General features: G+C 50.8%; 1 protein-coding gene across 4 annotated transcripts; it reads left to right on the top strand.

Moving 5' to 3' along the window:
- ZER1 (zyg-11 related cell cycle regulator) lies at positions 1-26,466 on the top strand. 4 transcript variants are annotated; one of them, XM_031450625.2, is made up of 16 exons: positions 1-124; positions 10,368-10,619; positions 11,850-12,000; positions 12,175-12,611; positions 12,918-13,094; positions 13,923-14,037; positions 14,174-14,320; positions 14,631-14,804; positions 17,665-17,880; positions 18,603-18,644; positions 18,813-18,932; positions 19,844-19,959; positions 20,287-20,475; positions 21,522-21,619; positions 23,213-23,315; positions 24,773-26,466. In XM_031450625.2, exons 2-16 carry the CDS (start codon positions 10,462-10,464, stop codon positions 24,828-24,830), a joined length of 2,301 nt encoding a protein of 766 aa, XP_031306485.1. In that variant the 5' UTR covers positions 1-124; positions 10,368-10,461; the 3' UTR covers positions 24,831-26,466. The 4 variants fall into 4 exon arrangements, with proteins under 4 accessions (XP_031306485.1, XP_010982563.1, XP_010982561.1 ...); XM_010984259.3 differs by lacking the exon at positions 1-124 and adding an exon at positions 4,085-4,178 and having other exon boundaries at positions 14,631-14,798; XM_010984257.3 differs by lacking the exon at positions 1-124 and adding an exon at positions 4,086-4,178.

The raw sequence follows: 26,466 nt of genomic DNA, 5'->3' as shown, positions 1-26,466 counted from the left end.
TTGTTGACAGCGGAGGCGGCGGCGGCTGCAGGCTCCGAGCCGTAGGAGCCGGATCGGGGGAGGGGCCGGGCCCCGGAGCCAGCACCCGGCGGCCCTCAGCCCCGCCCGCAGCCCTAAGGGCAAGGTAACGGCCACCGGGTCCCCCCAGCGCGACCCCCTCCCGCCCGGGGCTCCAGTCCCTGGGATCCCAAGCTCCGCCCCGCCGACCCCCGTCTTCCCCAGACCCCGGCCCTAGCCTGATGAGCTCCTCAGGAGCTCTGGCTCTGGATTCTCCCGGGCCGCATCCTCCGCTCCTCCTCACAGAGGAAGCATCCCGTCCAATCCCGGGGCCAAGGGATGTATCTGTGTCTTTCCCCCTTCCCCTCCTGCCTCTGGTGCCTCACCATCGCCGCTGCAAACACTTGCAAAGGTCCATCTTGGCCAACGGTGGGAGGGCTCCCTTCTCTATTACTGCTGCCAGGTCTGAGAAACGTGCCTTTAAAACTAAACTCCGTTCATCCAGAAAGAAAATGACGCTCTGTCGCATGCCCCTACAAAATGGGAGATAGATGCAGGGCTGAAAGGGCCAGCCTCTGCCCCTCCTACCTGTTGGATGAGATTAAGCTCCCCCAAAGCAGTGCTTGAAAGCTCATGGACGGCATGGATTCTGGATAAGCTCCCAGAAGGGATGACAAGGTGCAGGGATATCAGGCAGGGTGGAAAAGGGATGGGTGGGGTTGCAAACCTAAGGGCCAAGGGAGCCCGATAGGTGAGCTGAAAGTGAAACTGACTGTGCTGGCTACTTATAGCTCTGTGGTTGGAACTTGACTTGGCTGGTCTTTGGCCCAAAGAGTCCAAGATTTCCAGCCTTTGTACCTGTCAGCACGTTTGATGTGTAAACCAGAGGAGGAATGTCTGACACCTCCATGGAAAAATAACTCCATATGATCTTTCCCACAGAATGTTTCTCTTCAGGGTTCAAACTGGTTAGAATGAACATTGAAGACAGCTTTGAAAAGGCTGTACTTAGAGCAGTGGGTGGTTGCCAGTGGTGAGGAGTGTGTCTTTCAGTTCACTCATACATTCAGCAAATTGTAAACATATGTAAGGTGGTAATAATGTAGGGTGAAGAAACATAAAGCAGGCAGGGCCATGAAGGGGCCAGAGAGTGGGTTTGCTCTTTTTATAGAGGGTGATCAGAGAAGGTCTCTAAAAAGTGATACCTGAACAGAGACCTGAAGGGAGTGAAGGAATGAGTCACGTAACTCTCGAGGTAGAGCAAGTGCAAAGGTCCTGAGGTAGTGTACCTGATGATTTTAAGAAACAGCAAGAGGACAGTAGGGCTGGAGCAGAGCGAAGGAGGGGAAGAGTGATTGACAAGGAAGTCAGAGAAGAGCAGGGGCCAGATAATGGTGGGGAGGATATCAGGGGCTGTTCATGTGATGCAGGGTCACAGGGTGTCTAATGGGGCACCTTTTCAGAACTGTACTAACTTGAAGTGTCTGGTGGTCAGAGAAAATATAGATTTGTTTTAGATGACAAGTGGCCATTGTGTTCTGGCCTGGTGTTGTAAGTACCCTTTCTCCATCTTTGTAATGACTATTGATGGAATAAATTAAAAAGGACAGCCGTAGAGCAGTGTAGTTCAATCAGGTCGTGTCACTGCTTCCTGGCTGTGAGAACTTGGGCAAGGGACCTTTTCCAGCCTCAGTTTCCTAATCTGTAAAATAGGATTGTCGGGCTAAATGAGAGATATGGACTGAAGTGCTTAGCCCAGTGTATGGCACATATTACGCCCTTTGTACATAGCAGGTGTGCTGATGGCAGTGACGATGGTGAGGAACCCTTTGCATGTGTCTACCTCAAAGCCTTTCTTTTTAGCACCAGCTGATGATGTCACCAGCTCTTGGCTGCCTCCCTAAACTAGTAGAATTTTGGAGAACAGTGTAGGAGACAAAGTGGAAAGTTCTTGTCACCCTCAGTGGAAACCGTAGTTGCATATGGTAGCTTGGTCCTGGCTTTTTTGATACCAGTGGAAGGTTACAGGGGCTTTTTTTTTTTTTTTTGAAGGCCCAGCAAATCCCCATTCTGCCATGTAATATAGACCAAAAAGGTACTGAAATAAATATGACATGGAGACAGGTTGGGAAGGGCAGTGTATGTTGACCCTAAATGTGTGATTGGGGTGTATGTGGCTGATCTGCCAATGGAGACTGTTGATCCTGGAAGTGCCCAGCAGAGGCTGAGATTTTGCAGCCTGCCTTATAGGGAGTGGAACAATGGTTGATCTCTCTCCTCAACCCCGAAGCCTGGACTATGTCATCAGGCTTGGGTCATAAGCTAAGCAGGGCAGCTGGGCCAGAGGATTTGAAAATGAAAAGTCAGAGCAGTCATATGCTGAGAGCCAGGCTGCTAGAGCCAGATGTTGTGGACAGAACCTCAGACTAGACATTTGAGGACCTGGGGACAAGTCCCATCCCCTGTCTGAGCCTCAGTTTTCCTATCTCTACACTAACTGAAGGGTATGGGAGGATGAAGTGAGACACAGGTTTTGAAAGAATTCGGTGTACTCACAAGTTCTCTACAAAGGTGGAAAAACAGTTCTTGTCGTCATTAGCACCACCAGGATTCTGCAGACATACTTTAGGGCCGAGGGCTTCAATTCCATAGCTGTTCTTAACTCCTAAAATGCGAGTTCAGAGACCCCTGTTGGGTCATTTACTTTGAGACCAACATCCTAGATCTGGTTCAATCACTGAAGCTGATTTTCCAGCTTGAGAAATAAGCAGAAGGGTCTCTCCAAGCTTTAGTCTTAGGAAATCACTCCATAATTTTTTTATTGAGTTATAGTCAGTTTACAATGTTGTGTCAATTTCCAGTGTAGAGTCACTCCATAATTATTAGTTACTGCCTTATTGCCATTATTTCATGGCATCTCCTCAACAACCCTATATGGTAGGTGCTGTTGATAACCCACTGACAGGTAAAGACCCTGATGAATATTGAGACTGGTAACTATTGCCTGGGGACCTAGTGGAGCTGAGGCTCCCTCCCTCACCACCAACCAGTCATGTGCTCACTGTGTCATGGAGGTGCCATGGATCACAGAGGGTCCCTTCCTCAGGAAGCATCTAGTCCCATGGTCAAAAAAAGATATATGCCCATAAGACAGTTACCAGTGATGCCTGATTATCTGTGCTCAGTGCCCAAGGACACTCCGAGTTGTAAGGAAGCAGTGAAGGTTCATGTCGCAGAAGGGAAAGCTGAAGCTTGGAGAAATGCTTCCTGCCCATAGCGTAATGGTGGAGAGAGCTGGGCACTTACCGGGGCACCTTGGGCACGTCACTGCAAATCTTTGAACTATGGTTTCCTCATCTAGAAAACAAAATATGTCCCTATAGGGTATCTGTGGCTTTAATGAGAATATGCATGGAAAGCTCAAAACTCTGGGTCTCAAACTAACGAATACGTGTATACATATTGATATGAACATGTAGACCCACGTACGCATACATAGTCCATGGCCAGTTGCATCACCACTCAGAGTCTCAGCTGCCTCTTCCGTAAGTGGTATGTTATGATAACTCCTGCCTTGTGTGATTGCTGGGAGAATTAAATGAATTAATGCATGTGGAGTACGTAGCCGAGTTCTTGGAATATGGTGCTTAGTAGGGCTGTGATCATTGATTGCAAGCATGGAACCCAGGTATCCCCAAGGCCCCTCTGCTTCCAGGTGGCACCAAGGAGTGCACAGTGGGTGCACATACCCCCCCCCCCCGCCCCGGTCCATTTCCACATCTTTGTAGCATAGCCCACCCTATAAATTAGTCTCTGCAGGCTGGCAACCCCCAGGATGCTCTCTGATCCTCACCTGCACCCCTGCCCCCAGGGCACCCGTGGCACTTGCCCTGACTCCCTTCACAGCAGCCTTTCCTCCTCCTCCCCAATATCTGGCCTGTGACCCACTCCTTCCTGGAAAGCTTCCAGCCTCTGTAAATAGGACATTTGTTTGGGTTCCCCCCCCCAGCTCCTGGGTTAATATTTCACAGGGTGGGTGCTGCTCCAAGGTTCAGAGCTTCTGGCTCCCCCAGCCTCTCTGTCGGCGGGGTGTCAGGATGCTGGCGGAGTCCCGTGCTCTCTCCTCTGGACCTCAGATTCTCTTTCCCCTCCGTTGGATGGACAGAAGACTGGATGGTTTGGTGAGAAGAATGGGTTTGATTTAGGATTACATCCCCCTCTTGTTAGTTGCGTGATTTCAGACAAGCCTCAGTACCTTTCTTCATCAGAAAATGAGCTAACAGTCTCTACCTTGTGGTATTTTAGTGAGGTACCTGGAGCAAAAGCAAACCTTTATTGTGTTATGTGCCAGGCATGGGCTGGGCCCCGAGGACCCAAAAGTGTGGATGCAGACAGGGTTCCTGTCCTCCTGGAGCTCATGGGCTGGGGGAGGGATCCTTAGACAAATCGCTACATAAGTGACGAATTAGCCGCAAGTACTGGTTCCTAGGGATTGTTGTTTGTTGGTTATATAAGAGAGTATATGAAATAAAGCCTGTAAGGGGCTCAGGCCACAATGAAGCAACCAGTGTGGAGGTGGTGGTGGTGGCTGTTCTGTCCCCACTGCTCCCCACCCCCCAGGATGGCATAGCTCCTGACGGATCCAGTTTTAAAGAATCTGCAAGAGATGGGATGGAGAGAGACACAGGGTTCTTCTTCCTGTGTGGTGTTCTGTCAGAATCAGACTTCCCTCTGTCTCCGGTTGCCAGAATCCCAGATGGCTGGTGCCTGCCACGCGGATGAGGAGCCCTAGGGGCTGGGAGTAGGGTGGGCGGAGATGGTGGCAGGGCGCAAGTGGCAGGGCACCCCAGTCCCCAGGGCTCCCAGCCTCAGTGCCAAGATGGACGGCTCCACAGTCCGGGTCACCCTACCCCCCAGCAGCAGGGTCGGCACGGCCGAAAGGTGATTATCAGATGGTGCCGTCTGCCTGGTTCATCATTTTGGGGGCTTTTGGTGATCTTGGCAGCTGACTGGATGGTGTTTCTCCCACCTGGGGCTCAGGGTTAGGGCAGAGCAGCTACCAGGGTGACTGGGCTCATCCTGCAGAAGAGGCAAAGCCCCTGGTGTCTCCCTCATCCAGAGTGGTGAGGGGTCCTCTGTGGCCACAGGGTGCCCGGCACTGCCCTGGGCACGATGGGCAGGGAGGATATGAGAACTCACCTTGCCTTCTGGGTTCCCTGTGTGCATGACCTGCAGGTCGCTCTCATCCCCTCCACAGGCATGTGTTGAAACCTTACAACGTGTCAGGCCCATATGGGTTGTGCAGCCCTTCCTTTGTTCAGCAAATAGTCGTGGAATTGGGCTCGTGCTGCCAGCGTCCCGCACCCTCTGCCCTTTCAGCCTCTGAGCATCTTATCCTCCTTCCTGGAACAGCTTTCCCTTCTCTCCCTACCACTGGAGCTAACTATGACTCATCTTTTGGGTTGCAGCTGAAATGTCACTTCCAAGGACGCCTGCCCTGGCTCCCCAGTCCAGTGCAGGTCCCCCTGGCATAGGCACCCAGAGCCCCAGGGACTGCCCTCTCCTTCAGAGCCCTGGTCCCGGCTACATGGCACGGGTTTGTGTGCTTCTTAGGTGGATGTCTGTCTGCCTCTGGAGCCAGCGTGCTTGTCTGGTTTCGCTCACCCTTGGACCCACAGTGCTCAGTAGACAGTAACCCTGGGCTAAGTCCAGGGATGTTGCTGGATGAGACAGCCCCGTTCCTGCCCTTGTGGAGCTGGTCGTCTGGCAGGGAAGCTGGATAATTAAACCAGCGTCAGTACAATATGTTAGTTGTTATGGTAGGGCCTGTAGGGCACACAGCAAGAGCACCCTGGCGGGTCAGGGAAGGCTTCCCAGAGGAAGTGATGTTGACACTAAGGCCTGCAGGCACGTAGGCATCAGCTGAGTAAAGAGGAGAGTTCAGAGGTAGTGTGGGCTGGAGTGGTTGGGAGATGCTTCCTGGAGGAGGGACATGAGTCTGTTTTGGGGGTTGGGAGCAGTATTTAGAGTGGAAAGTGGAATAATTAGTTGGATTTGGATGTTGAAAGAAAATAAACTGACCAAAGGTCTGAAGGTGACCTTGTGCCTCTGGCCTGTAGCCAGCACAATGAAGGAGGCCAGCTCGGCTGGGGTAGGGAGTCAGTGGGCAGCAAGGAGGCTGCAGAGCTGGTTCTAATTCTGGAGGCCTTGAGTGGCTACTGGCAGAGATTGTACTTGTCAGATTCCAGCAGGGCACATCTCCCTGCCAGCGGGAGGGAGAAACTGGGTCCAGTTTCCCAGGCAAGAGAAGCCACTGTGCTCTTGGAGATCTGAAAGTTCGAGTGAAGGCAAAGGAAGGGAATGCCCAGGGCTCAGGCAGCCTGTTCATGGTACCTTTCCTCGAGGGCGTCACGTAGCCAGTGGGACAGCTGGCACAACGGGCCTCATGGCAGGAGACCCAGGGCTGGGGAGCAAGGACCTGGAGCTGGGGAGGAACAGACCCTGCCCTGGGACCCGGGCACCTGAGGTAGGAGGAGGGGATGATGGGGATGGGGATAGTGATGATGGTGAAAGCTACCTTTATTGAGCAGTGACTATGTACTAGGCACCAGGCTAAGCCCTTTCTAGATCATTCCATGTTATCTGCACACAGTGTTCTCTATGTTAGAGAAGAAACTGAGGCACAGAGAGGTGAAAACACTTGCCCAAGTTCACCTGCTCTTAAGCAGCAGGGCCGAGACTTGAAGCTGAGTTGGCCCGACTCCAAAGCTCTCAGAGCATGGTCACCCGTGAGTGATGGTGCCAGAACTTAGAACGGGTGATTCCAAAGGGCACAGTGTTCTATGGCTGCCCACTCGATCTCCTGAGCAGCCTGGAAGGCTCAAATGTAGATGCGGAGGCTCCAAGAAGCCAGGGGCAATGCTTAGCCCTAAACTCCTTCAGAACCCTTAAGAGATGAGGTGACGGAACCTGAGACGAGGCTAACATCCCAGTTTAGACAGAGTAGCCTGTCTGTCTGAGCTTGAGTTTCCTTGTCTGTAGGATGGGGTCATCACCACCATCTGTTGTGCCCTTAGTTGTGTCAAGCCTGAGACAAAGCATTTTCCCAGCAGCCCTGTGAATTGGGGGTTGTTGTCCCCATTTTCCAGATGAGGAAACTGAGGTTCAGAGAGGTTACAAAATTTACCAGTAGATTATGGAAATGGATTGAAACATAGGTCTGTCTAACTACAGAGCCTTCACTTTAAAAAAATTTTTAAAAACTATTGAAAGATAGTAGATAGGAAAAGCCCACAAAGCGTGAGCGGACAGTTTGAATTTCCACAGAACACACCTGTCCCATCAGCCCCAGAGGCAACCCCCACCACTTTCTAATTACTGCCTCCCTGCAAAACCCTGGCTTCTAACACCATGGGTTCATTTTGCCTATTTTCCCCCCTTTCTGATGTGGACTCTGATAGGGAAATGGTTTGGGACGAATTCCTGACTGTCTATATTCCTCGGGTCTATAAATGGTTGGTTGCTTCTTATCTTGTTCACTCACTTTGAATGAAAATGTTCGGTTTTCATTCTGTGTTGGCCACTTATCGCAGCTGAGGATGCGCTATCAGTTAGAGCATCACTTAGCTGAACCCCGAATCCTTTCTAAACGTGGACCTCTGTGGTGTTCAGGCCATTGTCTTAACTTTTTGTTGAATAACGATGTGCATTTTAAAAAGTGCACATATCATGAGATACAGCTCCCTGAATATTCATAAAGGACACACACCTGTACATCCAACACTCAGGTAAGAGACCCGAAGCTTCTCAACGCCCAGGCAAACCCCAAAGTAACCACAGTCCTGACTTCTATCACCACGGATTAGATTTTCCTGTTTTTTAACTTCAGGGAGTCATACATAAATGGATTCCTTCAGTACTTGTGCGTCTGACTCCTTTCACTAAACACGGTGAGGTTCGTCCAAGCTGTTGTGAGATTGTGCGTTCTCACTGCTGTGGTGTGTTTCATCGGTGAGCGTACCATAATATTCATCCTCATGTCAGTGGACTTTCAGAGTCTGTTCTATTAGGAATAGTGCTGCTGTGGACATCCTGCCTGTGTCTTTTGGTGAACTTTTATATGCATTCCTGTTGGGTGTATACCGGGGAGTGGAGCTGCTGAATATTGAACATATGTATGTGTTCAGCTTTGGCAGAGAGTGTCACACAGTATTCCAGTTACACTCCCAGCTCACACCCATCCACACTCCCACCAGCAGTGTAGGTGACTTCCTGTTGTTCCCTAGTTGCGTGCAACACAGGCTTGGTGTGGCCTGTGTTACTGCTGTTCTCAGCTGAGCCTTTCTGGTGGGTGCAAAATGGTATCTCATTGTGGTTTTCCTGATACTCATGAAGCTGAAGCCTTTCCCTTATGTTTCTTGTCCATTTCCTTATCCTTTAAGAAGTGCCTGCTCAAGTCTTTGCCTGTTCTTTAACTGGATGCTATGTCCTGATCTGTAGAAGCTGCTTCTATATTCTGAGTATGAGTCCTTTGTTGGATGTATTATTGGAAATATCTTCTCTTAGCTTCTTGCTTGCCCTTTCTCCTTCATGATACCTTTTGATGAAAAGAGTCTTAAATTTCAAGGCAGTCCAATTTATCAGTTTCTCTTATGTTTTTTTTTTTTGGTGACCTATCTGAGAAATTATTGCCTACCCTAAAGTCATAAAGATATAGTCCTATGTTTTCTTCTAGAAATCTGCTGTTTTACCTTTCACATACAGGTCTGTGGTCCATCGCAAATTAATTTTTGCACATGGATGAATGAAGGTTATTCAATGCAGATCAGTTTATCATTTTTCCCTTATGAGTCCTACTTAAGAAATCTACCTGCCTCAAGATTATGAAGACAATAGAAGACTTTACTTTTTTTTAAATTGAAGGATAGTTGATGTACAATATTATACGAGTTACAGGTATACAACATAGTGACTCACAATTTTTAAAGGCTACACTCTATGTATGCCACTTACAGTTATTATAAAATATTGGCTATAATCACTGTGTTGTACAATGTATCCTTATAGGTTATTTATTTTATATGTAATAGTTTGTACCTCTTAATCCCCTGTCCCTGTCTTCCCCCACTTCCCTTCCCCAACTGGTAACCACTAGTTTGTTCTCTATATCTGTGAGCCTGTTTCTTTTTTGTTATATTCACTAGTTTTATTTTTTGGATTCCACATATAAGTGATATCATGCAGTATTTGTCTTTCTCTGTCTGACAAGACAGGGGGGGTAATTAAGTTTATTTATTTGTTTATTTTCAGTGGCGGTACTAGGGATTGAACCCAGGACCTTGTGCATGCTAAGCATGCACTCTACCACTGAGGTATACCTCCCCCATGGGACCTCACTTTTTAAATAACAGTTTTATTGAGCTGTAATTCCTGTGCCATGCAGTTCACCTACTTAAAGTAGATAATTCAGTGGTTTTTATATTATTCATAGAATTGTGCAGCCATCACCACAGCCAATTTTAGAACATTTTCATCACCAAAAGAAACCTGATAGCCGTCGGAACAGTCACTCCCCATTCCCTGCCCTGCCCCCCCCCAACCTTCCAGCCCTAGGCAACCACTCATCTACTTCTGTCTGTGTAGGTTTGCCTATCCTGGAGAAACATTTCATAGAAACGGAATCATACACTATGTGGCTTTTTGTGACTGGTTTCTCTCACTGAGCATGATGTTTTCAAGGTGCAGTCCTGTAGCGTGTGTCAGTATTTTATTCCTGTTACTGCTGAATAATATTCCATTGCACGGGAATACCATTTTTGTCTGTTCATCAGCTGATGGCCATTTAAGTTGTTTCCGTTTGGGACTATTATTAATAATACCACTGTGAATGTTTGTGTACAACTTTTATGTGGATGTATATTTTCATGTCTCTTGGGAGGAGCCTTCATTCTTAACCATATATAAAGAGACTCAGTGATGGCATGTCTGTAAAGCCCTGGCACGTACTAAGTGTTCAACAGTGACAGCTGTATACACAGCAATGGACACCCCAATGCAGACGGTAATGAAACCCTACTATCCCCACCCAAGCACTTGGTCCCGAGCACACACGTCTGCTCACAGACATTGGGAAGGCACAGAAATGCGTGGACAAGGAGCCCTGCTCTTTGCAGACCTAATCATGCATAGATGTAGCGCAACAGAGCAGGGCAGGGAAAGGAGGGATCAGGAGTCTTGGGCCCTGACCCTGCTAAGCTGCTAATTCGTATGTGCCATCAGGGCCTCAGTTTTACTACTCAGAGAGTGGACATGGGGCAGCTGGTGGTTCTGGCCCGTACGTGTGGCTCACTTAGCTTCTTTCCGTTCCCCAGGCTGTGGCTCTGCCAATGGTCCTGTGAGTGTTGGGGAGTCACCGTTGCCCCTGGGGGCCCCTGTCCTGGAGTGGCCCTCCTGCCTGCTCCCAGCATGGCGTCTGACACCCCTGAGTCCCTGATGGCCCTCTGCACCGACTTCTGCCTGCGCAACCTGGATGGCACCTTGGGCTACCTGCTGGACAAGGAGACTCTGCGGCTCCATCCAGACATCTTCCTGCCCAGCGAGATCTGTGACCGGCTCGTCAATGAGTGAGTGGGCGCGGGGCTGGGGCTGGGGCACGAGTCTCAGCCTGAGTGTGTGTGTGGGGGGGGGTTGGGAGCATTGTGTGTGCACCACATGGAGGTGTGCATGCACGTGGGTATCTGTGCATGCCGGAGATCACTGGGGTCTCCATGACTGTAACGTTATGTGTGTGCATGTTGGTATGTGTGTGGATGTTGGTATTTATGTGGCGGGGTGTGCATGTGAAGGACCGTGTGTATGTATGCACACGTGGGCTTCTTCAGTTCAGGGTATGTTTAAGCATGAAACTGCAGGTTATGTACACACTCACATACACACATGCACGCCTGTGCCTGTGAACACATCTGTGTGTGAACATGAACATATACACGTTTACACACCAGGGCCCAAATAATGGATCCATGAGCAGGGATCAAATGATTCAGAAAATCTTCATGTGGCTTTTCCAGGGGACTCCCCACTAATAGAGGCTTCTAGGGTGATATGCATGCCTGACTGTGGGGAGCTCAGTCTAGATGCCTAAAGAGAAATTATTAGACCAAATAGTTGCATATAAAAGTGAGAATCTGTGTGTTACCTGAGAGCCCAACTTGTAAAAATGTTCTGAGCATCTAATGTGGCTCAGGCACTAGATTGGACACTTTGCTGACCAAAGTTGTGTCCATTTTACAGATGAAGAAACTGAGGTCTGGGGAAGTTCAGTTACTTGTGTGAAGTTGTGAACACCAAGCCAGGATTTAGGTTTCAGTTTGGCTCCACAGCCTTTTCCGCCAGACCAGGATTCTGGCATCAGCTGGCATCTCCACAGGGTTTGATTGAGTGCTTGCCCTGAACCCAGCTGGGAACACCAAATCCTGTGGCTCATTCTTCTTGGAAAGGGTCCTGGGAGGCACTGATCAAGGAACCAGAAGCTGGCTTAAGATGGGAACCGTGGATGTGTTTGAGTGTCTACAGTTTTGAGGGGAAGAGCTTGGGATTTGCCATTGATAAGAGGCCCCTTCATCACCAGTCAGTCTACCTTTGGATTCCTGGTTCCTGGAGGCACCCTTAATCTCACCTGTAGAGTAGTTAGGATCCTAGCAGTTACTATGAGGAAGATGGATGAGGGGCGCGGAGGAGATGGCAGTTGCTGCCCGGGTGATCAGAGAAGGCTTCTGAGGGAGGGGAGAGCTTATGCTGGGCCTTGAAGGGAGGAGAAGGGTCCCTCCCCTGAGCCAGGCTTCCTTGCCTCCCAGATATGTGGAGCTGGTCAATGCCGCCTGCAACTTCGAGCCGCATGAAAGCTTCTTCAGCCTCTTCTCGGACCCCCGCAGCACCCGCCTCACTCGTATCCACCTCCGCGAGGACCTGGTGCAGGACCAGGACCTGGAAGCCATTCGCAAGCAGGTGAGTCTCGGTCACCAGGCACCAGGAAGGCCATCATCAGTGAGTCGGAGCAGGGTCACTGGCCTCCAGCTCCCAAATCCCGTTGCGCAGACCCCTCCCCATCCCACGTGTGGCCCAGGGCCAGGCCTAGGGCACGGGGTGGGTGTGGTGGTGACGGGGCTGTGCTGCCGCCAGGACCTGGTGGAGCTGTACCTGACCAACTGCGAGAAGCTGTCCGCCAAGAGCCTGCAGACACTGAGGAGCTTCAGCCACACCCTGGTGTCCCTGAGCCTCTTCGGCTGTGCCAACATCTTCTACGAGGAGGAGAACCCAGGGGGCTGTGAAGACGAGTGCCTCGTCAACCCCACCTGCCAGGTGCTGGTTAAGGACTTCACCTTCGAGGGCTTCAGCCGCCTGCGCTTCCTTAACTTGGGCCGCATGATTGATGGGGTCCCTGTGGAGTCCCTGCTGCGGCCGCTCAACTCGCTGGCCGCCTTGGACCTCTCGGGCATTCAGACGAGTGATGCGGCCTTCCTGACCCAGTGGAAAGACAGCCTGGTGTCCCTTGTGCTCTACAACATGGACCTGTCGGACGACCACATCCGCGTCATCGTCCAGCTGCACAAGCTGCGGTGAGCTGCCGACCAGAGCTCACTGGGGTGGGGGCGGGGACGTGGGGTGGTCCATCAGTCCCAAACGGTCCTGAGCCCCCAGCAAGGTGGGATAGAAGAGACCATCCCATTCCTTAAACTCAATGTTTTGGCTGAATCAGGGTTGTTCAGGGCACCTGGGTCTGAGCAGGTGTTTTCCTAGGATGCCCTGGAGTGGCTGTGGCAGGGATGGGTCCTCCCCTGCCACAGGCTGACGCAGCAGGGCTTGACGAGGCAGCCCCAATCCATGTCTGGCTCCTGACCTGTGCCCCCCACCCCCATCTCCAGACACCTGGACATCTCCCGAGACCGCCTCTCCAGCTACTACAAGTTCAAACTGACTCGCAAGGTGCTGAGCCTCTTTGTCCAGAAGCTGGGGAACCTAATGTCCCTGGACATCTCTGGCCACATGATCCTGGAGAACTGCAGCATCTCCAAGATGGACGAGGAAGCAGGGCAGACCAGGTGGGGACCCACCTGCCATGGTTGCTGGCGGGGTGTCATTCAACAAGCATTTACCAAGCACCCCTCTGCCAAGTGCTGGTGCTGGGTGCTGGATATAGAGACCAGCCAGGCCCTCTCGAGTCTGTGTGAGCTGGTGGGGACAGACAGGTCATGACTGGGGCTGTGGCAGGGGAAGCACAGGGCACTGGGATTGCCCTGAGGATCAGGAAGGAGGAAGGAGAAGGAAGGGCGTCCATGCTGTGCTGAAAGCTCATTCTGAGTTTGTGAGAGGAAGGGTATTCTAGCAGAAAGAACAGCATGTGCAAAGGCTGGAGGTATGAGCTCAAGGTGTGACTGGAAAATTATAGCGCTCAGACTGGCCAGGGATGGTGTAATGGTGTGAAGGTGAGGCTGGCAGGATCTGCCACTCATTAGATGTTGTGGAAGATAGGTTGGCTCCCAGGTTGGTTGGTTGAGAGATCTGATTCAGACCCATCTGGCTGAAATAGGCCCCATGGACTAGAGTGGGGTTTGATTGATGGGCATGTCCCTTCATGATTGTTGGGGAAACCTAAAGCCGACTCTTCCTCACTAGAACGCCAGATCAGATTTTCCAAAGATGGCTGCAATGTGTCCCATCCCACACATTCTACAATGTGACTTGGTCACCTTCCATCAAGAGGTGGGGTCTATGTCTATCCCCTGCACTTAAAAAAAAAAATATGAAGCCAGAAGGCCTAGCAAAGGGCCCCAAAGAAATGCCTCACCTTCCCCAGGGAGAGGCTGTCCTTTGTGCTGAACCCAGGGCCTGAGCACCAGGCCACTGACCCCAGCACCCTCTTCCCTCAGCATCGAGCCTTCCAAGAGCAGCATCATGCCTTTCCGGGCTCTGAAGAGGCCACTGCAGTTCCTCGGGCTCTTCGAAACCTCCCTGTGCCGCCTCACGCACATTCCGGCCTACAAAGTGAGAGGGAGGATGGAGGAGGGAGGACCAGGGAGAAGGGAGGGGGATATCTGCCCTGAGGCTGGAAACAGAGCTGGGATCAGGGATGCCTCCATGTGGCCTCTTCCGGGCTGTTCTGAGCATGTTCCTTCTCCAGGTAAGTGGTGACAAAAATGAGGAGCAGGTGCTGAATGCCATCGAGGCCTACACGGAGCACAGGCCCGAGATCACCTCACGGGCCATCAACCTGCTTTTTGACATCGCACGCATCGAACGCTGCAACCAGCTTCTGCGAGCCCTGAAGGTCAGCCCCAACCCTGGGGGGCCCCGGGGCTCCTGTCCATGCCCACCACTCCCTTCTCTATACCCCTTCCTCTTCCCCAGGACACCGGCTGTCCCACCTCCCGAACCCCAACCCTGCCACGCAGCACCTAACTTGCCCCAGCACTGGCCTTGTTTCTGCTCCCCAACCCCTACGTCTGCCCTCAGAGAGCAGGAACGAGGTGAGCCCTGCCCCGGAGGACCTGTCCCAGCCCCCTCACAGAGCCCAAGCCTGTCCCTGCACAACTTTAACTGGACTGGCCAACCCCGGCCCGCACCCTGTCTCCTTACAGCTGGTCATCACGGCCCTCAAGTGCCACAAGTATGACAAGAACATTCAAGTGACAGGCAGCGCAGCCCTCTTCTACCTGACCAATTCCGAGTACCGCTCAGAGCAGAGCGTCAAGCTGCGCCGGCAGGTCATCCAGGTGGTGCTGAATGGCATGGAATCCTACCAGGAGGTGACGGTGAGCCCCCACCCGCTGCAGCCCTGCATGCTCTGGCCCAGCCACCCCTCTTCCTGTTCACCCTGTGTCCTAGGCTCACACACCCCTCAGGGTGCCGTGCTTGGTCTCACCCTTCCTCTCCTGGCTCTATTCCACCCCGTCTCCCAACCCCTCTCCCTCTCAGCATCACCCCCAGACTCGGACCTGGCATTCAGGGCCTTGTGACCTGACCCCATGCAGCCATTCCATTGCCCACTGCCACCCTCCACCCAGAGACCCTGTTCCTCTGCCCCGGGCCTCTGCTCATGCTGACTCTTTGGCCCTTCTGCCTAGTAACACTTGGCTGGGGGCGGAGGGTGGTGTTTTTTTTTCAATAGCTTCTTTTATTATTAAAGTAATAAAAATTTTTACTGAAGAAAAATTATAATTACAAAGCTAATGAAAAAAACGCCCATAATCCCACCACACAGAGATAGCCACCGTTAACATTGGATATCTATTGTTCTGGCTTTTAGTCTGTGCACATTTATTTGGTAAATAGGATCGTTCTGTGTGTACTGTGTGTGTAACGTGGATTTTCATTTCGACAGTGTCTTGTGAATGTGAACATCTCTCATATCAACAACTGTTTTTACAACATAATTTTAAAAGTGATGTTTCTTTCCTAATTATAAAAGTGAGATACCTAAGGCTAAGAAAACAAACAAATTCAAGTAATACGAAACTGGATTAACTAGAAAGTGAAAGTTGTTTGCAATCCCAGCTCTCCTCCCCCAGGCAGCTGGTTTTAACAATTCAGCTTTTTAATTGTTGGTGTCAGCATAGTGTTCAGCTTCCTCATCCAGGGAGAGACCGCCCTGGTGCTGACTCTGTGCTGGGGCTCAGAGGCAGCGGCCAGGCCCCATCCTCGCTGAGTAACAGGACAGGGCTCCCCTGAACACATAGGCTAAGTCAGCCCCATGGTTGAACATTTAAGTTACTTTTCATATTTTGCTATTTCAAATAAGGCTTTGCTGACTACACTGAATTGATGTTAAAGATATGTCTAAAAGTAGAATTGCCGGGGCAGTGGGTTTGTGTGTTTTTAAAGCATTTGGTATGTATTCCCGAATGGTCCTCCTGAAAGGCTCCCTGCAGGGATGAGAAGGGGTCCCTCGTCAGATAAGCCCACTGCCTGCCAACTCCAGACTCAAGAGCAACTATTTTTCCCACGTTCAGATCAATTTTATAATCAGGTAAAATGCATGTCTTTTTTTTAATGAAAAAAGACTTGCTAGTTGAAGACTCCCAAATTAATAAAACTCTTCCAAGGAAATAAAAATTAAAGTAACAAGATGCCACTTCTTGATGATACCTCGTGTTGGCAAAGGTCAGGGGAAGAACAGTCTCCCACTTTCCACTGTTGAGGTATGAACTGCACAAACTTTCCGGAGGTCAACCTGTGAGAACCTGCCGAAACAGTGAGTGTACTTATCTTTCGGCCTAGGTATTCCACAGTTAGAATTGTTCTTAGAGAAAAAAGATATATATATACATCCTCCCTTTTTGATTACACAGAAATCAGCGGAAACTAAAATGTTTTAGCAATAAGGGCCTGGACCTAGAAAAGTGATACAAGATCCACCCACATCATGGGATATGATGGTAAATCTGCACATCCTAACGTGGAAAGACGGTTGGCTCTGCAGGTTGCTAAGTGAAATTTTGGACCAATACATATAAAACCTTTTTTTTGCCTTTCCTCTCCCCCAAGTATTATTTGTATTTGCATAGTAGAAAAATCTAGAAGGATGTGCACCAAACTTTTAACAGCGATTACTGCTGAAGAATGGCTTTAACATTCTGCTCAGATAGTATTATTTGAACTTTTTACAGTGAGTAAGTATTGCTTTTTTAATTTAAAATTTTTTTCTCAAATTAAAAAATATATGTTTATTGTAGGGGCAAAAAAGACAGAGTTAATAAGAGTAATAGCCTCTAATCCCCTAAGTAATGAAATATGGTGATCTTCCAGTATCTAATGAGAAAGGATGGAAAGAAATTAAATTATAAGGAAAATGCACTGAGAATATGGTAAAAAAAAAAAAAAACAAAACGAATAAACCCACAGACAACACAAAGGGAAACTGAGAATGTGGAGCTACCAGAACTCTTCCGTGCTGCTGGTAGGAATGTAAACTGGTGCAGCCACTTTAGGAAAAGTCCGATATTACCTGGTAAAGTTGAAGACACGCAAACCTTGTGACCTAGGAGCTCCACCCCACACAGGGGTCCCCTAGAGAAGCCCGCACACAGATGCCAGGACACACATACAAGGATGTTGTTTGAAGTAGCCAAACAGTGAAGTCTACCTGAACATCCACCAGCAGAGAACCAGATACATAAATTGGAACGCTATACTGCAAATGAAAAAAAAAAAAAAAGCATTTCAGCTGCTTACAACAACATGGTGTATCTTGCAAACCTGTGATTGAACAAAAAGCAGCAGATGCCAGGGAATCTTTTGAATAGAAAGGCAGGGATAGGGGCTCTCTGTAGTAGGGAGAGGGGCTTACGATCAGGAAGGGACACTGGGGACTCCTGGGTGCTGGTAGTATTCTATTTCTTGACCCAGGTGGTGGTTACATGGTTGTAGAAAAGCTTGTTTGCTTTATAATTATTTGTAAAACTATACATTTGTGTTTTAGGCACTCTTTTGTATATTACATTTCATGCGTTTTAAAAATGTTATTAAAAAAAAAAAAAGCCTTGCATCTTCTCTTCCAGAAAGCCTTCCTGGACCAACACAGCTCTGGATGGCCTCACACCTCTAGAGAGCCCCTCAAGTCCTGCTCCGAAGTCTGACCCTGACTGTGCCCCATTTGTCTCCCTGCCCTCCCAGGTCCAGCGGAACTGCTGCCTGACCCTCTGCAACTTCAGCATCCCTGAGGAGCTAGAATTCCAGTACCGCCGAGTCAACGAGCTCCTGCTCAGCATCCTCAACCCCACGCGGCAGGATGAGTCGATCCAGCGCATCGCCGTGCACCTGTGCAATGCCTTGGTCTGCCAGGTGGACAATGACCACAAGGAGGCCGTGGGCAAGATGGGCTTCGTTGTGGTGCGTGTGGGTGGGCTGGCTGCCCCTCCCTCCCTCTTCCATAGCCCCACTGCCCACATGGAGGATTCAGGCTAGACCAAAAGAAGAATTTCCTAACAGTAAATGTTGTTTATGACCCCAGAGATTTCCGCCACCTAGAACATGCTGTCATCCTCTCCCAGTCCCTCTGTTCTCCCATTAGGTCCCAATGGACAAGTCACTCCTGCCTCCTCAGACCAGGTGCCCCTGTTACATCTTCCCAGGTGGAATTAAATAAGTATCTGAGTGACTGTCTGTTTAATGTCAGCTTCCCCCTGGACGTGAGCTCTATAGGGAAAGATGCCATCTTGTTCCTTCCATCATTCCATCCCCGGCACTTCCTAGCATAGGACCTGGTGCACAATGGGGAGATAATATTTGCTGAAGAAAGGAAGAAAAGAATGAGGAAGGCACATCCAGTCTCTCTTCATTTATGACCAGGAAGGCTGAAGCCCACAGAGTGGGAGGGCCATGCCCACAACCACACAGGGTCAGGGTCGAGCCAGGACCAGCACCCAGGCCTCCTGACACCAGATCCAGGTCTGTGGGTTGCACTTCTTCCAGCAGCCTCCCAAACAGATGGGCAGATTTGGCCCTGTTAGGATAGCAAGAATAGCACTGCTGATTCCTCTCCATTGTGGTTCTTGGGGGACACGGTAGCTCTTGAAGCCTGGCCCCCTGCAAATTCTCTTCTCTGCCCACAGACCATGCTGAAGCTGATTCAGAAGAAGCTTCTGGACAAGATAGTAAGTCAAGTCTTCATGGAGCTGCCTCGCCCCTCCCCTAGGCTGAGAGGGGACTGGTTTGCCCCTGGGGCTTGTCCACGTGGTAATCAGGGGACCCCCTCACCGGGTGCCAGGGGCCTGCACGACCTGTCCAGGCAAACCTGTGCTGAGCGCCCCCTCCTCGTTCAGTGTGACCAGGTGATGGAGTTCTCCTGGAGCGCCCTGTGGAACATCACGGATGAGACACCCGACAACTGTGAGATGTTCCTCAACTTCAATGGCATGAAGCTCTTCCTGGACTGCCTGAAGGTAGTGCTGTCCCCAGCAGCAGCAGCCCCCTGGACCCCCGCAGGTCTACTCTTCTGTCCCCGGGTCCCCGACCAACCAACTCCGTCAGCAACTCCCTTCCCAATGGCTCAAGCGGAGGGGCAGGGGAGGCCAACCCACAGGCCCACTAGCCCAGGCTTCGCTGCCAACATAAGCTGCAGAGATCTCCCCTGACCCGGATGGCCTGGCTGGGCCCTCTCTTAGAGCCCTCCCTCCAAGGGGACACCCCGCCCCATCCACTCAGCCGTGGTTTCTCAGACGGCCCACAGTCTGGCTGGGGTCCACTGGAATATCAGCTAGACAGAATTCTGTCTAGTAGGATGCTCTGTTCATCCTAAAACTCATTCTTTGTTTTCTTGCTCTAGTTTCCAAAAGGATTCCCTTAAACTAATTATTTGAACTTTGGTAAATAGAGTTTGTCCCATTCATAATGTTATTTATTTATTTATTTTTAATCATAAAATTAATATTATATATATAATAATTAATTTTTAAATTGTAAAATTTAATTACAATTTTTTTAATTTTTAAGGGGGTGGTGGATAATCAGGTTTCTTTCTCTATTATTTCAGTGGAATGACTGGGGATTGAACCTTGTGCATGCTACGCCCGCACTCTACCACTGAGCTATACCCTTCCCCTCCATTCATAATTTTATAGGTCAGATCTCCATTCAGCGTTTGATTTTGTGGCAAGGAACCCTACAATGTTAATCCCTTATAGTGTGTACCCAGCACTGCCCTAGGTGAACTAGAAGGTAGCAGGGCAACGCATTGTACCCTTCTTTGTCTACTTGGAATGGCCAGACAGATGTTCATAAAGCTTCTAGGTTAGCAATGCCAGACACTAATTAAGTACTAACTGATACGGCCCCAATGCTGTCATTTTTCCAGGAGTTCCCAGAGAAGCAGGAACTGCATCGGAATATGCTGGGACTCTTGGGGAACGTAGCAGAGGTGAAGGAGCTACGGCCCCAGCTAATGACTTCCCAATTCATCAGTGTCTTTAGGTTGGTACTTCTCTTTCTATTTTTGCCTTGGCTGCCAGGGTGCTCAGAGCTCTAGTCAGTGCTCAGTTGCAGCAACTATTCTTAGCTTAGTTTTCTGTTACAAATGTTGCCTTCACTCTGTGATGCAGTTTCTTGTTCTTTCAACCCTCCACAAATGGTCTTCTTGTAGCTACATCTTATCTTAAACAACTTCAAATCCCATTTAGAAGTCATCTGGGTATGGATAATAAGTGATAAAGAAATCTGGTTTGTAAGTTGGGGTCCAGCAGCTGGTATCTGAAGGGGGGACTTGGGGACCAGAACTCCATTTTTCTCTCTTCTTGGCAGCAACCTGCTGGAGAGCAAGGCTGATGGGATTGAGGTTTCCTACAACGCCTGCGGCGTCCTCTCCCACATCATGTTTGATGGGCCTGAGGCCTGGGGCATCTGTGAACCCCAGCGGGAGGAGGTGGAGGAGCGTATGTGGGCAGCCATCCAGAGCTGGGACATCAACTCACGGAGAAATATCAATTACAGGTGCAGAGTGGGGAGGGGTGGGGTGTGGATGTGGGGTGAGTGCTGGGACAGGACGCTCATTCCCAGCAGGGTCTGGTCAGAGCCGCTCGTCCCTCTTCGAGTCCTCTGCCGTCTCTTACCGATCGAGGTGTCGTCCATGCAGCGCAGTGCATAAAGGCACACATGGCACTGTATAACTTGGTGCTGGTTCCATCCCGTCGACACCTGTGTGTCCCCAAAGCCTGCTGTTTACAACCATTTGATACATGTTAAATTGTGGAGGGAAAAAAAGAAAAAGAAGAAAATACAGGCAACAAAGCAGCGAACCATTCATTCCCTGGAAGAGAATTCCCACTCACACCCCGGCAGCTCGCCTTCCAGCAGTTTTCTATACGTAGATCTAATTACCTTCAGTCCAGCTGGCATCAGGTCTTACTGTCTTGTGACTGAATTTCCAGCCGCAGCTCTGGGTCTCCCTCATCTTCATGACTGGGTCACTTTCGCTGTGTGGCTGGGCCATCTTGTACTGATTGACATTGAAGCTGAAAACCCACATTGAGGAGAACAGGCTCGTGCTCGTGGCTTTGCCGGCGCTCCAGTTACTGTCATTTCTGCACAGGAGAGATGATGCGGAATCACTGGCCCATGGCGGGCGGGGATGCGCGTGCATTTTTCAGGCTTTTGGACCATGACTCCAGATGGCCCGTAGGAGGCCATTACAGGGAGTGCAGTCACACTTTCTTCTGCTTCCCAGGGTAGCTCACCCCCCACCCCCAGGCTGGGCTCTCCTCCCTGCTGTGGTCCCCAGTCTCTGCCCTACCTCCTCCTTCCCTATGAGTCCACGCTCTTGGTCTCTCTCACAAAGGAGCTCCGTTTGCTGGTGCCCAAAATGGTCTAAAGGGCCAGATGCCCCTGTATCCACTCCATCCTACCAGCCTGCTCATCGTTTGTCCACAGGACCCTTCAGTGAGAAAAACCCCCAACAAGAGACAATACACCACACTCCCTGCCCCGCCGCCCCCCAGCGATGCCCGGCATGAAAGTGACCTTGATTTTTCTTCCTGCAGGTCATTTGAGCCAATTCTTCGCCTCCTTCCCCAGGGCATCTCTCCTGTCAGCCAGCATTGGGCCACCTGGGCCCTGTACAACTTGGTGTCTGTCTACCGTGAGTACCCACTTGCCCTTTGTTTACTCCTCTCCTGCAAGCAGACTTGCCCTCAAGGAGGTGCTCAGCCGCGTGGAACACTATGGGAGCCGGTGCCCGTGTCTGCGCCCCAGCACACAGCCCTCTGCTTTCCAGCATTGGTGGGACAGTGAGACAGCTCATCCAGAGACCCCAGACAGCTTTTGTAGTGTTTCCTGCTTCCGTATGAGTGAAGAGTCCAAAATCTCCATGCCTTCTGTAAGGCAAGAGTAAGACCAACCCAAACGAAGAAATAACCCCTGAGAAAACAGGGGAGAACTAAAACAACTCTCGCTTATTTCCTCAAAGAGAGCCACCTACCCTCCCCTAAAAGAGCCTGAACTGCCCTCTGCTCGGTGGCTTTGGGGGAGAGGATAAGGGGGCAACACTAACAGACTTTGATGGCAGACCAAGCTTGACCCCTAGTTCTCTCCTTTACTGGTTATGTGATCTCATGCAGGTTATTTGGAGTCTCTGGGCCTTGGATTCCTCCTCTGTTAAATGGGGATAATAATACCTACCTCCTAAGATTGATGTGAAAAGAGAACCAATGGAAGGTGCTGAGCCCTGGTGCCTGGGTACTGCTTTGTCCTGTTACCCACGGAATGGATAAGAGTGCGGGCTCTAGGGGAAGACTGTCTGGGTTTGAAACCTGGTTCTCCTACTTGCTGTGTTACTTTGAGCAGGTTTCTCAACCTCTCTGTGCCTCATTTTCCTCATCTTTAAAATGGGATAATGATAGTACTTTCCTCATAGGATTGCTATGAAATAAGACATGTTAAGTGCTTAGAGGAGTGCTTGGCACATACCAGCTATTCAATAAGCATTAACCTTTGTTATTATTCCCTGAAGTTAGTCTTACTGAAAAATAGCACCTTACCTCAAAGAGGCAGTGCAGCACAGGAAGGGCCCTGAGCTGGGACTCCCTCAGACAAGCCTCTAGAGTGATTTTGAATGAATTGCTCCATCTCTCCGAACCTGAGCTCCTTCATCATTAAATGGAGAGGATAAAAATAGCTCCTACTACATGGAGCTGCTGGAGGGCCATTGAAATGCCCGTGTTCTCCGTGGAGTGTATAGCCCTGATACCGAGCCCTAGAATGTTCTTTGTTGGCGTAAACTGTGAAACCACCCAATAGGTAGGCCTGGTGCTTCCATCCTGGGTGGTCCCAGAATCACCTGGAGGTGTTTTGTTAAAAATACAAATAAGCACAGGTTCCAGGATCTGTTGAATCAGGAGACCTGAGGGCAGTGCTTAGGAAGCTCTATTTTTACAAAAACTTCTCGGAGAATAGGAAGCACTAGTTTGGGTGACATTTGGGGGGGGGGTTGGAATGCCACTGTGAAGCAAAGGGAAGAGCCTTTTCCAAGGGATTCACCCCTTGCTTCCCCCAGGTGGCCTCAGGAACTTGGGCCCCAGGCTGGGTAAGCATGGTAGGTGCCTGGTTGCAGCAATGCCCCCACTGAGGCCCTGGCTCATCCCTCCCCTCCCGGAGTGGGGTATGGGTGGTTTCTGGGCAACAGGCTGATAGAAGATCTGCCCTGATCACTTGCTGTTGGCCCCTTACCCCACAGCGGACAAGTACTGCCCCCTGCTGATCAAAGAAGGTGGGATGCCCCTTCTGAGGGACATGATCAAGATGGTGACTGCGAGGCAGGAGACCAAGGAAATGGCCCGGTAAGAGACTGGCAGTGTTTTTGCTTGGAGCCTAGACTTGGGGGAGTGAGGAACACAGCGCTCATGGTTAGGAATGGCTGAAATTACCAGAGGCAACTCAGAGTTGAGTGTGGAGGTGGAGGTGGAGGTGGACAGCATACTGACCGCCAGCTGGGGCCTCTCTAAGTGTTGTTTTGGCCACAATGTGGCCAGAAACTGGGTGATCAAGCTCTGATCAGAGCATCATTGCCCTCATTTGTAAGCTTTTTTTTTTGTTTTTATTCCCAGCAAATTCATCCTCTCATCATTGGGCATTAGCAAGTCAGGTCAGATTTTGTCATTATTTTTGGCCAAAGACATTCCAGCTAAAGAGAGTACACAGTATAGTAAAGTACATTCCAGGGATCTGGCAGAATGCATGTAACTTTCTGAATGTGAAGGTCCTGGACACGGCAGAGCCATCAGGCCTTCTGTTGCCATGTGGTTTTCACCACCGCCGTGTCTAGAATATCATCCACTGTGGTCCTGTACCCGTCAGCGCACAAGGGAGACCCTCATTAATGCTGTGTGTTGCAACCAGCAGGAACGACCTTGCTTTCTCCAGCATCCATTCTAGAAGGGATTGTAGATAAGTTTACCCCAGTTCTAACCTCAGTGTGGAATAAAGAGTATCACGGGGGAGGGACCTGGAGCTCAGAGGCTCCCCAGACGACGACTCCCTGGGCTGGAGAGTGTTGGTCATTTCGTACTTATTTTCAGCAAAAGGCACTACTTAAACATTCATTAACAGATTTGTCTGAGCTTGAGAATGGTAAAATGAGTGGTTTGCAAATGTAATCTCCATAAAGATTGTTAAAAATATGCAAGCCCCCACCCCTAGATTTTCTTTTCCAGTGGGTCTGGGAGGTGGGCCTGGAATATGCATTGTCAAAGGCCCTTGAACTTGTCCGAGAACAGCTGCCCCAGCCCTGCCTGGGCCTACCACTGGATCTGGATCTCTGGGTGAATCTGACGTGCAGTCAGGTTGGGGACCACTAGTACACTTTTGGGAAGAAGGCCTGGGTGTGCAGGGGAAAAGTGAAGAAGGAGGACTTTGCTGAAGAAAGGACCAGAAGGTTTTGGAGGTCAAGCCTGAGCTGATTCAGGGAAGCCCCTAACCATAGATGCCCTGGGGTGGAGAGGTAGGAAGGTGGGCATGGGGAGGTAGGTGGGGGAGCACGGGGGCTGATGGTATTCGTGGCCACAAGTATCATTTCCTCAGTACCCCGCACATGCTGGCCACTTGGCCAGCCGCTTTGTGCACATCATCTCAGCATCAGCATCATGGTTAACATTTGCTAACAAATCCAGCAGCCGGATCTTCCGGGCAGGGCAGGGCAGGGCAGGGCAGGGCAGAGCAGAGCAGAGCAGGGCAGGGCAGGGCTGGGCCCGCCCAGATCCAAGCCCTTTCTCCATCCTCTTTCTCCTGTTGTCTCCAGCAAGGTGATTGAGCACTGCAGTAACTTTAAAGAGGAGAACATGGACACGTCCAGATAGAGGCCTCTGCCCCATGGCTGCCACTACTCTGGACCACAAGGCCGGGAGGAAGCGCTCTCAAGCAGCCCAGCTGGCAGATCCCCACTCGGGGAGCCTCCCACTGGATGAAGGGACACAGGGGGACTTTTGCACAACCGACGCTTTTCCTTAACATTAGTGAGATATATATATTATATATATATATATATATTATTTTTTTTTGGTTAGGAAGTGTGAAGTTTTGTGTGTATGATTTCTGTACAAAAACAAAAGAAACACTCCCTGAGTCCTTGCAGCTTCCTTGGCCATTCTCAAACCCCGACTCAAAGCCTTCATCGCTGCCACACTCACTCCTACCCCTGCCAGACTAAATGCCTCTAACGTTGTGAGTGTCCAGCCCTTTCCCTGTAATCTCAGACCCTGGCCTTGCTTCCTGTTAGGAGAGGCAGTGGGCTTTTGATAGCCCACGCCAGCACCCTAACCTACGCACCAAAGCCTGAGAACCCCATCTAGGTTCCTGGGTATGGCGATGGGGTTGGGGATTAAACCTAACCCCACTGGGTCTCCCAAATGCCTTGGTGCTCCCAGCTGTGGGCTCTCTGGGGCAAGGAAGTGAGCCGTGCCTGCCGAGGTCCAGGCAGCCTCAGCCCCAGAGGGTCCTCAAGGAGCGGGGCTGACAGTGGCTCTGCTGCCCTCTGGCCAGGCCTGCCTGCGGCCACGCTGCTATGGAGGCTGCCTCCTAGTCTCCCACCAGGTCCCAGGCTGTTGAAGGCCCCAGCCCCAGGCTGGTCAGAACTCGGGCAGATTCCACTGCCCCTTCTGCCAAACATATCTAGAACTTGCCCTCAGCCCAGGAAGCCAGCACCTCCTGGGGCCAGGGGCTTGCTACCCCACCCCCACCCCTCATCTGCCCGCAGTACCCACGGTGCCCAGGCACCCCACCAGCAGAACTGAGCCTGCCTCATTCACCCCTGCCTGCCCCGCTGCCCAGAGGACCCCACACCTCTCACAGGCAGGAGGTCCCCACGCCAGCCTTTACCGGCGGCAACAGGCAGACACCTCCGGACCAGCATTTGGCCAGCCTGCAGTGGCCCCACTCGGCCCTCCGGAGCCCTTCCCACGCCCCTCCCACTCTGCCCCCAGGCTTTCCCTTGGGAACCTCTGTGCTGTGTTTCAAAGTGTGAGACACAAATGTATCTGGAAAGATCTTGTGATCCTCCCTTGATGTCCCTTGGACTCCCTTCTCATGGGACAGATGGCGGTGAGGCAGCCCCTCTGGAACAAGCGGCCTGGGAGCAGAGCTGACTCTGCAGGCGGCCCTTGCAGGGGTGGCTTTTCTTCCCTCATCTTTCCCTGGGTCTGTTTTTGGATTCTCGTGGCGTTTCTGCCTCCAAACAAAACAGGCTGGATGAGCAGCCCAGGGGAGAGGGGCCCGGCCTAGTTCCCCTGGGGTCTTTCCCCTGACCCTGGGAAAGGGCAGCGGCCCTGTGTCCCTCAGCTTGGCAGATGGGCCACATCTGCCCCTCCCTTCCATGCTCACATGGCCTGAACCAGGCCCAGGACAGAGCTCACATTGCGTTGCTTTATCACCTGGGGCCTGGGTAAATGTCTATACTTTGGGATGTCACAGAAATACATTTTTGTGCAAAGTGGACAA

Source organism: Camelus dromedarius, chromosome 10 (assembly GCF_036321535.1).
Source record: "Camelus dromedarius isolate mCamDro1 chromosome 10, mCamDro1.pat, whole genome shotgun sequence".
Taxonomy (NCBI): Eukaryota; Metazoa; Chordata; class Mammalia; order Artiodactyla; family Camelidae; genus Camelus; species Camelus dromedarius.
The sequence above is the reverse complement of the archived record's forward strand: the minus strand, read 5'-3'. Positions and strand labels throughout refer to the sequence as shown.